This window comes from Anomaloglossus baeobatrachus, chromosome 8, assembly GCF_048569485.1.
Source record: "Anomaloglossus baeobatrachus isolate aAnoBae1 chromosome 8, aAnoBae1.hap1, whole genome shotgun sequence".
NCBI lineage: Eukaryota > Metazoa > Chordata > Amphibia > Anura > Aromobatidae > Anomaloglossus > Anomaloglossus baeobatrachus.
Window position 1 is genome coordinate 99,964,461 of NC_134360.1, and position 16,942 is coordinate 99,981,402.

The 16,942-nt window shown below is 47.3% G+C and overlaps 1 protein-coding gene across 1 annotated transcript in view; it reads right to left on the reverse strand.

Annotated features, from left to right (window-relative positions):
* Positions 1-16,942, reverse strand: part of ST13 (ST13 Hsp70 interacting protein) — a 238,412-nt gene that overhangs the window by 64,804 nt on the left and 156,666 nt on the right. Inside the window, exon 7 of the mRNA XM_075321923.1 lies at positions 4,156-4,266. Coding sequence (XP_075178038.1) covers positions 4,156-4,266 — 111 coding nt within the window. The remainder of the gene's footprint in view (positions 1-4,155; positions 4,267-16,942) is intronic.

The following is a 16,942-nucleotide window of genomic DNA, read 5'->3' on the forward strand; positions in this document are numbered from 1 at the left end:
AATTGTGTCTTGCCCGAACCTCGAAAGGACTGAAACCTCTGCTGCCACTTTTTCTGCTGAGGTTTGCTTGTTCTGGGCTGGGGTAAAGAAGAGTCTTTACCCTTGGACTGTTTAATGATGTCAGCCAATGGTTCGCCAAACAGTCTATCTCTAGATAAAGGCAGGCTGGTTAAACATTTTTTGGAACCAGCATCTGCTTTCCAGTCCTTTAACCACAAGGCTCTGCGCAAAACTACCGAATTGGCGGACGCCATTGAGGTGCGGCTGGTAGATTCTAGGACCGCATTGATAGCGTAAGACGCAAACGCGGACATCTGCGAGGTAAGGGACGCCACTTGCGGCACCGCTGGATGTAAGATAGCATCCACTTTTGCTAAACCAGCTGAAATAGCTTGGAGTGCCCATACGGCTGCGAATGCTGGAGCAAACGACGCGCCGATAGCTTCATAGACAGATTTTAACCAGAGGTCCATCTGTCTGTCATTGGCATCCTTAAGTGAAGCGCCATCCTCCACTGCAACTATGGATCTAGCTGCAAGTTTGGAAATCGGGGGGTCAACTTTTGGACACTGGGTCCAGCGCTTGACCACATCAGGGGGGAAAGGAAAACGTGTATCCTTAGAACGTTTAGAGAAACGCCTTTCTGGATGAGCGTCGTGTTTCTGGATTGACTCTCTGAAGTCAGAGTGATCCAAGAAAGCATTTAATTTACGCTTGGGATAGAGGAAACGAAACTTCTCCTGCTCTGCAGCTGCCTCCTCTGCTGAAGGGGCTGGGGGAGAAATATCTAACAGTCTATTGATGGCTGAGATAAGATCATTTACCATGGCGTCCCCATCCGGGGTATCCAGATTGAGAGGGGTTCCAGGATAAGACTCCTGATCACTCTCATCAGACGCATCACAGGGAGACTGATTGCGCTGAGACCCTGAGCAGTGTGATGACGTTGAGGGTCTTTCCCAGCGAGCTCGCTTAGGGTGGCTGGGGCTATCATCTGAGTCATAATACTCAGCCTGTGAAGCCGGGGACCCCCTTGCAGTCTGGATTAAATCCAACTGAGGGGGATTAGAGGACAGAGACCTCGCCGTGTCCATAGACTGAGCCCCAGGCATGGATTGCAAAGTTTCAAGGATTTTTGCCATAGTCACAGACATATTATCAGCAAAAACTGCAAAGTCTGTCCCTGACACCGGGGCAGGACTTACAGGCGTCTCAGCCTGGGTCACTATCTCTCCTGACTCCGGCTGGCGAAGCAGCACCGGGTCTGAGCATTGCACACAATGGGGGTCCTTGGAGCCTGCTGGTAGAGCAGCCCCACATGCAGCACACGCAGTGTACACAGCCCTAGCCTTGGCAGCCTTGCGTTTTGTGGATGACATGTTGCTGCCTCCTCAGAGCGATCTGGGTATACAGCCAGGAAGCGACCTCACAGTGCAAGCAATAAGGAAATATATATATATGTCCAGTGACACAGTACACTAATACACACTGAGGCACTAGAGGGGCCAGCTGAAAAGCCGCTTACCGCCCGCTTAAGAGCGGGTGTGTGATCTCCAAAGCCCCCTAGTCCAGGTCTCCCAGAGCCTTGCGTCCTTCCTCCAGCCAGACATGCATGTAATGGCTGCCGGCGTCCTGAGAGAGGAGGGGGGGCGGGCCCTGGGCGTTCCTGGCTAAGAGCGGGAAGCCTGCTTCCCTCTGTGCCTAGTGAGAGGGCTGGAGCATGTAAATCAGGCTCCAGCCCTCGTCGCTGCCGTGAAACAGCGTCTCTCCCCTACCCTGATTGACAGGGTGGGGGCGGGAACGAATCGGAGCTGCCGGCGTCCTAGGCCGCAAAAGCCGGGGACTAGATTTATAAACGCCACCGCCGTAAAAGCGCGGTCGGCGTGTCCCCGGCGAACTAAAAGTCACAGCAGCGCCGCCGGTCCAGCGGGGGTCGGCGCTGCGTTCCCACATACAGAAAAAAGTCCCCCAGTTAAACTGTAGGAACACTAGCTCTAGCGTTACTGTCCCCGGCGCACTACAACACCCAGCCAGCCCGGAGTGTGTCTGTGCCTGCCGGGGACACAGAGTACCTGTATGATGCAGGGCCATGTCCCTGATGGTACTCCTGCTCGGCATCCACCAGGTTCTATGGGTCTGTGGATGGAGCCCGGCGTCAGAGCTTTGAGGCCGGCAGGATCCCACTTCCACAGAGCCCTACAAGGGGATGTGGAAGGAAAACAGCATGTGGGGCTCCAGCCTCTGTACCAGCAATAGGTACCTCAACCTTACAACACCATCAACGGGTGAGAAGGGAGCATGCTGGGAGCCCTATATGGGCCCTCTTTTCTTCCATCCGAAATAGTCAGCAGCTACTGCTGACTAAAATCTGTGGAGCTATGCATGGAATGTCTGACCTCCTTCGCACAAAGCTTGAAAACTGGAGTACCCGTGATACCACGGGGGGGTATAGCCAGAAGGGGAGGGGCCTTGCACTTTTTAGTGTAGTGCTTTGTGTGGCCTCCGGAGGGCAGTAGCTATACCCAATCGTCTGGGTCTCCCAATAGAGCGCTGAAGAAATGTATTATAGTTCTCCTGATGTAGCCATGTCTCTTACCTCATGTGCAGGGCATTGCAGCTTAGGTATCCAGGGTTACGACCACAAACAACTAACCGTCACTCTATGAGTGGACATAACCATGGATATCTAAGCGGCAATGCCCCGCACATGAGGTAAGAAACATGGTTATATCAGAAGAACTATACTACATTTCTAATTGGAGATATTTGATATTACTATTATTATTATACCTACTACATATTGGGATAGAATCTTGGAGATCTAGGAATAATCCTCTAAAGGGAACCTGTCAGGAGCAATATGCACCCAGAACCATGAGACGTTTTGGGTACATATTGCTAATCCCTGCCTTATCGTCCCTGTATACACTAGCATAGATAAAGGGATGTTTAGAAAAAAAAATGTTTATAAAGATCCCATATGATATGCTAATGAGGCCAGGGACTAGTCGTGAAGGGATTAGTTCCCTTACTAGTCGACGCCCTTAGCATGTTTGTACGCCCCTGTGGGCGTGCTAACATGTTAATGAATGTGCAGCGTCAGGGTAATCTCACTCACCTCCCCACAGCCATTGCGTCAGAGTCCAGGATTTCGGCTCAGTGCGCATGATTCTGGACTTTTGGTCATGCGTACTACATGGCTTTGAAGCTAGGATTCGTACATCCAGTGGTCATGTGCAGGATGAAGCCGGGTATACGAGTCCTGGCCTGAAAGCCATGTAGTACGCATGACCAAAAGTCCAGAATCATGCGCACTGAGCCGAAATCTTGGACTCTGACACAATGGCTGTGGGGAGGTGAGTGAGATTATCCTCTGACGCTGCGCATTCATTAGCATGTTAGCACTCCCACAGGGGCGTACTAACATGCTAAGGGGGGCCGACTAGCAAGGGAAGCAACGCCTTCACGATTACTTCCTGGGCTCATTAGCATATGATAAAAGATCTTTAGAAATACTTTCTCTAAAGAGCTCTTTATCTATCCTAGTGTATACAGGGACGGTTAGGCAGGGATTAGCAATATATACCAAGAACTGCTCGTGGTTCTGGGTGCATATTGCACCTCCTGACAGATTCCCTTTAAGGGGCCTATATATTGGAAAACGCCAAAAAATATAAACTTTTCAGGAACTTTGTTAAAAGAGTGTTCAGAAGCTAAAAAAAAAATTTGATGACGCTTCGTTTGAGACTTCCCAATGCATGCAAGGATACTCAAATGAGACATCGTCAGAGGTCCGAGGCTGCGGTCACTGCTGCAGCCGCTTTCCCCACCCTGAAATAAAGTCATTGACGTCCTTTTCAGGGGCTGGTCCCTGCTCTACTGAACATGCATCGGTTGTCAATTGCTGTATGATTGCTGGCCTGCAAATCTCCCTACTTCCCTGCATTTGCGGCGCCTTTTCATCATTGTGGCGCGGCACACAGAATCACGCCAGCCCATTCAGTGGTCACAGATTACTGACATGGCTGATAGCTTAGAGCTCTGTTCATAGATCCAGTAATGTTTCCATGCATAAATAGCAATCTCTTAACATTTCATATTCCTTATTCACTTAACAAGTTTACACAACACCAAGTAAATGCAGAAAATCCTTACCGGTGTGCCTTTCCTCTCCATTTATATGGCTGAGCAGAATCTGGATTGATGGCAATAGCTTTATCACAGTCACGGATTGCGGCATTTGGCTTTTGTAGCTTCACATAAACACTACAGGAGAAAGGAAAAACACGAGATATTTATGTGAATGCACACACATCCTACCACATGCATTGTCCATCTGTCCACCCACCCATCTCAATGTAACAAGATGTATTTTCACTTAAAATACCCATTTTCAGAGACTGGTTTTCAATTTTTGGTCGATGGACCTGTGTGAGGGAGTTTTTTTGTGGGGTAAGACGAAGTTTTAATTTTTATCATTTTGGGACTCATCGCATTTTGAACACTTTTTACAGCTTTTTTTTTAAAACATATTTTATTTGATGTCAGCAAGCACATATCATCAACAAAAGAACATGTTACATTCCATAAAATTTCTCCGGATCGTACAATGCTTCTGTTACATCATTTTCTTTTTCATTGTCACAACAATTTCTTCTCCACAGAATTATCTTAACAACAATTTACTTTAACTTAACAAACTAACATATTTGTTCCCTTCAGTTGGTCCTTTGGATGCTCCCTATCTTCAGTGTCCCTAGTGTCCCTGCAGTGTCTTGCAAACAATACCAAGACGTGTGTTCAAATGCTTTAATTAACTGGGTGATTTCCGTCTGTGTGAACCTTTGCTCAATAAATGTTCTCCACTTTTTGAAGAATCTTTTAGTGGACTTCTCCTTATGTTTCTCCGAATCCAGTTTGTCGTACATCATTATTGTTTTTAGGGTATCAACTATTTCTGTATTTCTCGGTGTCTGTCTTATCACCCAATTCCTAAGTAGGCATTTCTTGACTACAAGCAATACTATGTGTATTACACCTGGAATGTGAGCACTTGCTCTGTCAGGTTCCGTAGGGGCTTCTATACAGTGAAACAAACAGGCCTGAGGGGTGACGGGTATAACTACTTTCCAAATCCTCAATATGTACGCCACCGCTTCCTCCCATACTCCCTCACCTGTGGGCATTCCCATATGCAGTGAAACCATTTTTGCTTTATGGAGTCCACATTTAGGGCAATGGTCCAAGAAATGCACTGGTGAGCTGCTATGTGGTATATTAAAGGCGTATGTTGCGTGGTGTACTAGCTTAAATTGCATCTCCCTCCATTGTTCATTTATCATTACTTTCTTAACAGATTCCAACCCCCCTTAGAATTTTATCATAGATGTCTGGATCGCCTAGAGCAGTCTCCCAGGTTTAAAATATTTGCTCTTTCCAGGGGCCCTGTACTTGATCTCTCAATCGTTGGTATATGATCGAAAGGGATTCATGTCCCGCTCCCTGACCAATCAATACATCAAAACTCCCCTTCTTCTCAGCCTTCCCGACCTCTTTTACCACTGATGTGTAATGTGTTGTTATTTGTAAATATTGTAGGTAATGGTGATTTTCCATGTTAAATTTTTCCGATACCTCCGCCCAGCTCAGAACTCTCCCCTCCTCTGTTTTCAGTAAATCACCCAACCTCCGTATCCCCCTCTGCTTCCATCCTTGAAACAATTTGTTTTGAGACCATTGAATAAAATTTGGATCCTCCCTCAACGGGGTAAATTTTGAGAGACAATAAGGGAGTCTATACAGTTTTCTCAGTGCTCTCCAGGCCCCCACCGTGTCCTTTATTAAAGAGCTCTGTTTCACGTATGTTGGTATTTTATCTAGCTTCATATGTAATACCGCTACCAAGTTAAAAGGGCTTGTTAGCTCCCTCTCCAGCTGAACGTTAGAAAAGAAGGTTGTCCCATTGATCCAGTCTTTTATATGTCTGGCAAGCGCCGCTAAGTTGTACAATCTAATCATGGGCATTTGTACCCCTCCATCTTTTTTCTGTAGACACAGCTTTGATTAGGATACTCTTGGTCTCTTTCCCTGCCATAAAAATTTTACAAATGCTTTTTGCAACTTGTTGATATCGGTGTGTTTCAGCAGTAAGGGAATAGTTTGTAGAGGATAGAGCAAACGGGAGAAGCTGATCATCTTTATCAGATGTGCTCTGCCAAACAGGGACAGGGAAAGATTTTTCCACCTGTCTAGCTCTTTAGTTATTTTTTCAATTAAGTGTGGATAGTTAAGTCTATACAATGACATTGAGTCTCTGCCTATTTTAATTCCTAAATAAGTGATGTAGTGGGGGGCTATGACTACTTCTATTCCCTCACCTTGCCTATTACCCAGGGGTGTCAAGTATAGAATCTGACTTTTACTGATATTTATCCTGTAGCCTGAAAAGGAGCCAAAGTACGCAGTTTGTCTATTACGTTCTTCAGATGGTTGTCTGGGTCTGACATAAATAAAAGCATATCGTCTGCAAAGCAGGTTAGTTTTATCTCACTATTCCCAACCTTGATTCCTGAGAAATTTTCTGATTTTATTAAGTATTGGGCTAGTGGTTCAAGGGCCAAGTCAAACAGAAGAGGGGACAGGGGGCACCCCTGCCTAGTCCCCTTCTGTAGCTGAAAAGATTTTGACAGAAAGCCCATTGTGGAAATTCTAGCTTCAGGCGTAGCGTAAAGTGCCTCCATATAGTTCCGAAAAGTACCCATTATGCTAAATTTATCTAATACTAGCCCTAACCAATGCCAATTTACATTGTCAAAGGCCTTTTCCGCGTCTAAGGCCAATAACGCAGGGTTCCCCTTTATCAGGCCTGGTCTTTTTGTTCCATCTAATACCGCCAACACTGTGCGAATGTTGAATACTGCTGAACTATTTCTAACGAACCCCACTTGATGTGGTCCTACTATCGATGGGAGGATCAATGCTAGCCGGTCTGCCAGGATTTTAGAGATTATTTTAATGTCTTGATTTATCAGCGATATGGGCCTGTATGATGAAGGATCCGAGGGGTCTTTTCCTTGTTTGTGTATTACCTTTATATACGCCATATGGCCAGACTGTAGTAGACTTTTATTTTGGAGAGTGTAGTTGAAAACTTTTACTAAAGTGGACATAACATCTTCCTGTAGTATTTTATAAAATTCCCCTGTCATTCCATCATTCCATTCCATCCTGGGGCCTTGTTATTTTTAAGGTTTTTCACAACTGTTCTCACTTCCTCCTCTTTTATTGGGGCATTTAACATTTCCCTGTCCGATTCCGTGATTGTGGGTAATGACAGATTGTTTAGGAAGTTGCCTCCTTCTGTGTCATTTGCTGGCCCTTGTTCATACAATTTTTTGTAGAATTCTCCAAATATGTCATTGACTTTCTTTGGGTCATTGTGGCTAGCCCCAGATGGGTCCCTCAAATGAGTTATAGATGTTAAAGGAGTTATTCCCTTTGCCATTCGTGCCAGAAGCGAACCTGCCTTGTTCCCGAATCTAAAATAATGTGATGCAATTCTCTGGCCCCTCATCCTCTCTGCCCTGTCCACACACAAGTCAAATTATGCTTTCTCTTTTATCCACTTGTTCCTATTACCAATAGATGGATTATTAATGAAGTTTGTGTATGCTTCTCTGGTCCTTCTGCTGGCTTCAGTGTATGCTTTAGTTGTTTTGTTTTGCAATGCTTTCACATATCCCATTATTCTTCCCCTTAGTACTGCCTTTGCTGCATCCCAGTATAAATGGGAGTTCTCCTCATGCGCCTTATTATCCCATGTATATTCCTGCCACCACATTTTCACCAGTTTTTGGAAGTTCTCGTCTTGGGCTAAGTGTGAAGGGAATCTCCACAGTATGTCTGTTCCCTTGGGGTAGGTTTCTTCTAGGCCTAGGAGTAATGGGGCGTGATCTGATATCACCAGATCTTGTATGTCGAACCTCCTCATTCTGCTGAGTAGACCCTGTGTTAGTAGAAAATCTATTCTGGACCATGTGCTATGGACGTGGGAGAAATGAGTGTACTCTCGGTCTGCCGGGTGTGAGTTTCGCCAAGCATCTATTACGCTAGTATGTTCTGTGAATAGATTCAGCACCCCGTCCTGTGCCCTGGCTACCATGCGTTTGTGTCCTGTGCCTGACCGATCTTCTTTCTTTCCCGCATGTATGTAGGGACTCCTACTGATCCCTCTTTCGCTCCTCAAAATATTTTCGCTTTCTTGAGCTTCCACACTTCACTTAAAGGCATGCTAAACATAGCTTCAGAAATATATACAAGTATCCCCAAGCCCTGAGGGCCGAAAGTAGGTTGAACCTCAACCCAGTATATAGAGGCTCATTCCCAGGAGAGATGAAGGAAAAGAAAAAAAAAAAAGAAACAAGAGGAAGAAAGGAGGGAAGAATGGAGGAGGGGTCCAGAGGATGGTTATGGGAAGGAGAAGGGTTGTAAATGGGGGAGGTGTGAATGGGATGGGGGAGATTGGGACGGATTGGATGGGAGGTAGTTTGTGGGTGGGAGAAAGTGTGTAGTCGAGGGGGTGCAGGAGAGGGTTTGTTTGTGGGTGGCAAAAGGGGGTGTGGGTGGGAGGGGGTGGAAAGTAGTTTGTGGGTGGGGGAGTGTAGTTGGAGGGAGTGGGAGGGGAGTGTGAGTATGGGGGTAGAGGGAGGCAGTTATGTGTGAGAGGGGGGTGTGTTTGGGTGATTGGATAATAAAGGGGTTGGGCAAGACAGGGAAAGAAGAAGGAAAGAGGAAGAAAGAAGAAGAAAAAGAAAAAAAAAAAAAAAAAGGGAGAAGAGGGGGTATGGAGAGGGACTGGGGGTGTCTAGGTTATGGTAGAGTTAACGCTTTAAGGCCCACATCATGAACTCCAGACCCCCATACAAATCCCCCTCCCCCATTGCTCCTTTACAAAACAGCATCAATACTCCACATTAAACATTAGCAATATTGCCCCTGTATGGGCTATTTTATATCCTCACCCCCTCTGGGGAGTAGCATCCCCACTCTTTGCCAGGGGCGACGATTTTGCAAAAGTCTTGTCCACATAGTGTCTTGCCTGATCAGGGGCCGTGAATGTCTCTGTACCTCCTCCTGGGGCAAAGATTTTAAGGATGGCCGGGAATTGCAAAGCAAATTTTATCTTCTTTCTGAAAAGCTCTGTGCAGACATCGCTGAAGGCTCTTCTTTTCTTTGTGACGTCCGCCGAATAGTCACTGAATATCAGAATCTTATGTCCTCTTACCACCGTGGGGGATGTCTTCTTCCGAAATGCTTGTAAGATGTTAGTTTTATCCACAAAGTTCAAATATCTGACAATCACTGGCCTGGGTCTTGGAGGTGTGTTTGCACTTGTGTGCTGGGCTGCGGGTCCCACTCTGTGTGCCCTTTCAGCCTTGAGTGTATCAGCAATCCCCAGAACGTGAGGTATGTCCTCCATGCATATCCCCATTAGCTGGTGAGGGGTGATAGTGTCGCGGGCGGAGGAGGGGACGCCGCGCTCTCCCTCTGCTCGGGTCCGGCTGCCGCGGCTGCTGCGGCCTGCCGCTGCTCGGTGGCTCGAGCGATGGGCCGGATCCCGGGGACTCGAGCGGCGCTCCTCGCCCGTGAGTGAAAGGGGATTGGAATTTGGGATAGTTTATTGTCCGTGACGCCACCCACGGTTGTGGTGATTAAGTGGATACCACCGCTGCTCTGGCTGGGGAACCCGGGAGTGATGGTATGGAGCAGCCAGTTGTTGTTTTGCCCCTCCGTGGGTAGGGGTTGGTGATCCCGGGGCCCAGTGATGGGGTTGGTATGGTGGACAGGCGGGTATGGGGCCTGTGGAGGTGCAGGGGCACAGGGGCAGCGCTGTGCCGCACGGCACGGAGGTACTCACTCAGCCAGTAAACACGACACAGTTCTCGGTAAACAAACGGCTGGTTGGACGGGTCCCTCGGACGGTTACGGTGCTGCGGTTCCCTGCAGTTAGCGGTGACGGTCTCTTCCCTGCACCTATGTAAAGTCTCTTGGTAGCGATGGGTCCCCAACGGTTACCCACTCCTCGGCTTCAATCTGGGCCGAAGGAGCCCTACTTTGCCCGCAGGCGCTGGCCCTGGGAAACTGGTGCCCTGGCGGTGGCGGTGTCTCCCCTTCACGGTCGGGCTGTTGCCTTCAATCGGGACTTGGTTTTTAGGAGACAGAGGTCCCCTTCACTGACGGATTTTGCAAATTATGGCAACTCCTAGCCTTGCCGGGATCCGAAAGGCCCCTGCCCTGGTGCTGACTGTTCTTCGTATACTGCTCCAGTACCGCTGGGTCACCACCCGTCCGCGGTCCTTCCAGCAACCTCCAAACAGTCCCCCTGCAGACTATCACCGCCGTCTGCTGACCTTGCTGTCACAGTCCGGGGCACACACCCGGACCAACTTCAGGCTTGCTTAACTGTTTCTTTTCTGTCGCCACTCTTACTGTCCTCCTTTACCACTTCACTGTTTACTCCTTCACTTCCCTAGCTGTTCTCTGTTCTGCCTGGTTCTTCCCGCCTCCAGGGCTGTGAACTCCTCGGTGGGCGGAGCCAACCGCCTGGCCCACCCCCTGGTGTGGACATCAGCCCCTGGAGGAAGGCAACAAGGATTTTAGGTTAGCGTGGTGTTCCTGCAGGGAATGTGGGGTGCATGTGATGTTGTGACCTGTGACCCCTGGCTTGCCCAGGGCGATACAATAGTTTCTGGGAGCCCAATGATTCTTAAGTTGTTTCGTCTGGAGCGATTCTCGAGATCATCAATTTTATCTGCAAGTTGCTGGTTCAGCCTGGTGACTTTTTGCAGCTCGGCCTGCACCTCTCCCAACTCATCCTCTGCAGTGCTGAGTCTATTCGCCACTGTAGCCAGTCTTTCTGATTGCTGTGAGATGGCTTCCTGCATTTGCTTCAGGGCATCAGACACTGTCTGCTCCAGCATTTCCTGAAGCTTGGGGGTTAACATCTTTACCACCTCATCTGCTAGGGACTTGTAAGAAATGCTGAGACCTGCAGTGCTTATCTCCTGCTCACCCCCTCCCTCCTGCTGGGTAAGCTGATTACCAGGTTTATTGCTTTTCCTGGGCTTGGTCACCTCAGGAGCCATTTTAGCATTAGCACAGTTGCTCCTCTGGGCTGGGGAAGATCCGTGTCCTGCAGTCCCGTTCTTGTGGACATACCTCTCCATTATGTCTAAAGGTCCAGTCACACTAAGCAACTTACCAGCGATCCCAACAACGATAGGGATCGCTGGTAAGTTGCTAGGAGGTTGCTGAAAAAAAAATTGTTTTTTTAAACAATTTTTTTATCTCTACTGGCTAACACGGTACAAAGATATATTTTACTTGTATCCAAATAGGAGGTTGCTGGTGAGCTGTCACACTGCGACGCTCCAGCGATCCCACCAGCAACCTGACCTGGCAGGGATCGCTGGAGCGTGGCTACACGAGTTGCTGGTGAGCTCACCAGCAACCAGTGACCAGCCCCCAGTCTCCTAGTTACAGCACACATCAGGTTAATTAACCCGATGTGTGCTGCAGCTAAATGTGCACAGAGCAGGGAGCAGCGATATTTACCTTAGTTACCAGCCTCTGCAGCTCTCACGCTGCCTGTGCTCCGGCTCTCTGCACATGTAGCTGCTGTACACATCGGGTTAATTAACCCGATGTGTACAGCAGCTAGGAGAGCAAGGAGCCAGCGCTAAGCAGTGTGCGCGGCTCCCTGCTCTCTGCACATGTAGCTGCATTACACATCGGGTTAATTAACCCGATGTGTACTGTAGCTAGGAGAGCAAGGAGCCAGCGCTCAGTGTGCGCGGCTCCCTGCTCACACTGGTAACTAATGTAAACATCGGGTAACCATACCCGATGTTTACCTTAGTTACCAGTCTCCGCAGCTTCCAGACGGCGGCTCCGTGCAAGCGCAGCGTCGCTTGCACGTCGCTGCTGGCTGGGGGCTGTTCACTGGTCGCTGGTGAGATCTGCCTGTTTGACAGCTCACCAGCGACCATGTAGCGATGCAGCAGCGATCCTGACCAGGTCAGATCGCTGGTCGGATCGCTGCTGCATCGCTAAGTGTGAAGGTACCCTTAGTGTGACGGGGCCTTTAGGGGCATGCACACTATCTTCTCTCCTCTTTCCCACCTCTTATCAGCTGGTTTGTGTGCTAGGACTGCAGGGGTCTTGATAAAGAAGCAGGAGCTCTCTTCACACACATGCTGCCTTCCATGCAAGCGCAGAACCCGGAAGTCACAGCATTTTTAATGGTGGCGAAAAACCCTGCAATTTTGGCATTTTAATTTTTAGTCTGCTTACATTATTTTCCCATCGAGATTCTATTTTATTAATTTTACTCACCTATATAGATCCATTATTTCCACAGCTCTTTACTTTATTGGGAATCACAATCTACATTCCCTATCAGTAAAGCTGGTGTCACACATAACGACGACGACAACGATGTCGCTGCTACGTCACCATTTTCTGTGACGTTGCAGCGACGTCCCGTCGCTGTCGCTGTGTGTGACATCCAGCAACGACCTGGCCCCTGCTGTGAGGTCGCCGGTCGTTGCTGAATGTCCAGCTTCATTTTTTGGTCGTCACTCTCCCGCTGTGACACACACATCGCTGTGTGTGACAGCGAGAGAGCGACGAAATGAAGCGAGCAGGAGCCGGCACTGGCAGCTGCGGTAAGCTGTAACCAGCGTAAACATCGGGTAACCAAGGGAAGACCTTTCCCTAGTTACCCGATGTTTACGCTGGTTAGCAGCCTCCGCTCTTGCTGCCAGTGCCGGCTCTCTGCACTGTGACATGTGGCTGCAGTATGCATCGGGTAATTAACCCGATGAATACTGTAGCAAGGAGAGCAAGGAGCCAGCGCTAAGCAGTGCGCGCGGCTCCCTGCTCTCTGAACTGTGACATGTAGCTGCAGCACACATCGAGTTAATTAACCCGATGTGTGCTGCAGGAGAGCAAGGAGCCAGCGCTAAGCGCGGCTCCCTGCTCTCTGAACTGTGACATGTAGCTGCAGCACACATCGAGTTAATTAACCCGATGTGTGCTGCAGGAGAGAAAGGAGCCAGCGCTAAGCGCGGCTCCCTGCTCTCTGCACATGTAGCACAGCGACGTTATGATCGCTGCTTCTGCTGTGTTTGACAGCTAAGCAGCGATCATAACAGCGACTTACAAGGTCGCTGTTACGTCACCGAAAATGGTGACGTAACAGCGACGTCGTTGTCGCTGTCGTTTAGTGTGACACCAGCTTAAGTCTTTAGAGTGTAGAAGGAAACTGGAGTACCCGGGGCGGGCAAATGTACACAAACACAGGGAGAACATACAAACTCCTGCAGATGTTGTTCCTGGTGGGATTTGGATCCCAGATCCCAGCGCTGCAAGACTGTAGTGCTAAGCACTGAGCCACCATGCTGCATATTGATAGATCCGACTTACATACATGTGGTACGAGGAGTTGCTGATAAGTCTTTGGCTTTACCCAGAAAGAAACAAGATAGGATGAGAAAACTTTACATTTATTCCACGTAATCTCCACTGATGTCAGCACACTTCTTACATCGGTATTCCAAGTTCTGTAAGGCTGCTTTCACACTACGTCTTTTTAACATGCGTCCTGAACGGTTTTTTGCTGCAAAAGCGGATCCTGCTTTTACAGCAAAAAATGCATGCAAACGCATGTCTTATTTTACAGGATCCTGTCACTGGATGTTTAGGGGCGGGCATTGGAGTCATGTGATCGGGAGTGAGGGGAACTAAACGTGCCAGACTGGGAGCCGGCATCTGACAGCTGCGAGGCTCGTAACCAAGGTAAACATCGGGTATACTTGCTTGGATACCCGATATTTACTTTGGTTACAAGCGTCTGCAGCTGCTAGGAGCCGGGCTCCCTGCACACGTTACCAACGTAAACATCGGGTAACTAAGATAAGTGGTTACCCGATATTTACCTTGGTTACGAGTGTCCGCAGCTCTCAGGTGGGGGAGAGGGAGGGGGAGAGACAGAGAGGTAGGAGAGAGATAGACTGATCACGGAGGCTGGCTTCTGGGCATGCTCAGTAGAGCAAGCAGGATCCTGCCTATCAGCACGCCAGCGTTCACATGCGTTTGCGTGCGGTTTAGTCAGGATCCAGCAATTTGCAGAAGTTGGACGCAGCTCAAAAACGCTACAAGTAGCGTTTTTGAAAGATGTTAAAAAACTGCAAGTCGCTGGATCCTCACTATAACGCACGCAAACGCAGGTGAACGCATGTTAATGCAAGTCCATTGCAAATGCATTGAAATGAAAACGCATTTGCACTGGATCCGTTTCTGCGTTAAAAAAACGTTCAGGACGCATGTTAAAAAGACGTAGTGTGAAAGCAGCCTAAGCCTAGCAAAAAGAAGGATTTCGGTTGTGCCTCAAACCAGACATCCATAGCAGCCATGGCATTAGAAATGGTGTGAAATTTGGTACCCTTGAGGTGTTTCTTCAGGTTTGGAAACAGATGAGAGCCGGAGGGAGCTAGATCTGGTGAATAAGGTGGGTGGTCAATTAGCTGGAAGCCCAGCTCTGTCAGTTTTGCTGTGGACGCTTGTGCAGTGTGAGCGTAGGCGTTGTCTTGCAGGAACACGATTCCTTTGGACAGCTTGCCGCGCCTTTTGGCCTTCAGAGCTGCCTTCAATTGGTCCAAAAGTTCAATGTAATACCTTGCATTGATGGTGGAACCCTTTGAAGGTAGTCCACTAGCAGCACGCCTTCCTTATCCCAGAACACAGACACCATCATCTTAGTGGCTGATTTTTGCACCCTGAAATACTGACAAATGGACCGCATCATTGTCAGAAGCTCTCTGTCCTCTCCAACACCAACAGGAACATTTCACTGCAACCAGAAAAAATGTAAGACCTGTCCATTAATATTGACAACGGACAAGATAAAGATTCCCAGATCCCATCAGGACTACAAGATCCCAGGTACCTTCAGCTGCACCACAACCAATGTGGTGTACTTAATTATATGTACCAAATGTCCAACTGGGGATCTGTATGTAGGAGAGACCGGACAACAGCTCAGGACAAGGATGAATTCTCACCGCCACACAATTAGAGAAAAAAGGATGGATCTACCTGTGGCCAAACATTTTTGTAACTTAGACCACAGCATCATGGACATGAAATTGCTGGTATTGAAAGGAAATTTCAAGTCCCAGAAAGATAGACTATGGGAGTACAAACTTATGATGACCTTTGACACATTCAGAGCAGGAATGAATGTGTCTCATGGATTTACGTCTTTATACATCAGTTAAAAGATGTGCTCCTCTGACCATCCGAGCGTGTCACAACCCGGACCAGACCCTTATGAGAGGACAATAAAACTTTCACACTGAACTGCAGCAAAATTTATGGCCACAACAGTTTGCGCCCCTGCCATAGAGATAGTTCTTTTTTATATAACTTTTTTTTTTTTACTGCACTATTTTATGTCCTGCTGTGTATAAATATGTGACTCTTCAGATTTTGTGTTATACCATGCCTGATGAAGAGACCTGAGTAGTCTCGAAAGCTTGCAATTATTACCATCTTTTCAGTTAGCCATTAAAAGGTATCAACCACTGAGGACTCTCAGTTCTTTTAAACAATGAATAAAGAGAGAGAGGGCGCTACCTGAGGAAGGGGGAGGTTGTACCCCCGAAACACGTAGTGGCATGTAAATAATTAATAAATATACATCCCAAATAACCTCATCACTACCTTTCTGAGCAGCGCAGCAAAACCGTGCATTTTTTTTTTTCCCTGAGTTCTTTTAAACAATTTTTCTTATCTCTACTGACTAACACGGTACAAAGATATATTTTACTTGTGACAAATGGACCGGGAAGTTTTCACACGCATGCTTCTCTGATCTGTTGTTAAACATTTGGGAACCCACTTTGCAGACAGCTTCTTCATGTCTAAATCTTCATGGATAATGACAACAAACACATTTACAGGAAATGCCCATGATGGCTGCTATTTCTTTTGCTACAATTCCTTGATTCTCCAGAATGAGGTTGTGCACAGCACCGACGATCTCCGGAACCACCACCACTCTCGGTCGTCCAGGACGTTCCTCATCATCGGTGCTGAAGTGGCTAGTTTTAAATTTGGCAATCCAGTTCTTAACTGTGGAATATGAAGGGCATTGATCCACCAATGTCTGCGACATAGCACCATGAATATCCTTTGCAAACTTTCCTTGCAAAAATAAGAATTTTATCATTCCTCTGCTCTCAGTTGCTGTGATTATCGAATTAGACTCCGCCATTTTGTTTTCCCGCGTGCATGCAAATGCAAAATTTTGAAAACATTAGACACATAAAATTCGTTACCATAGAAACAAAAAAAGATCACAGAGCCAAAGATTTATCAGCAGACCCTTGCATTTCCACATCCAATTTTTGTTTTACTGTTTTGATTGTAAGAATCCAGAGGGATGATTCAAATTCATGTTTGTTTTTTTTAATATTTTTAAAAACGTTTTACTGTATTCATTAGCCCCTTAGTAGGGTCTTGAACCTGTACCATACACAGCAAAAATCATAGTATGGCTACATATGCCTCCTTTGAAGCCCAGCCACACACTGATTTAATAAACGCACTCAAAAACACAAGTAACTTAATTTACGCAATAAGTGTAAATACAGCAACATCGAAAACTCACTAAAAGCTGATTGTGGGAATAAAGCCTATAATTTTAGACTCCCCATAATCATGCTAATTCACTGAATAAAAGTTACCACTTTATTTGTGCAGCAGATAATTTACTGACGGCACATTCCCTTTTAGGTTGGTTTCCACGATCAGCGTTATTCGTGTTTCTGCTGCTTCTAAAACGCAGTGTTTTACAGTACAAGCAAAGTTATGGAGATTA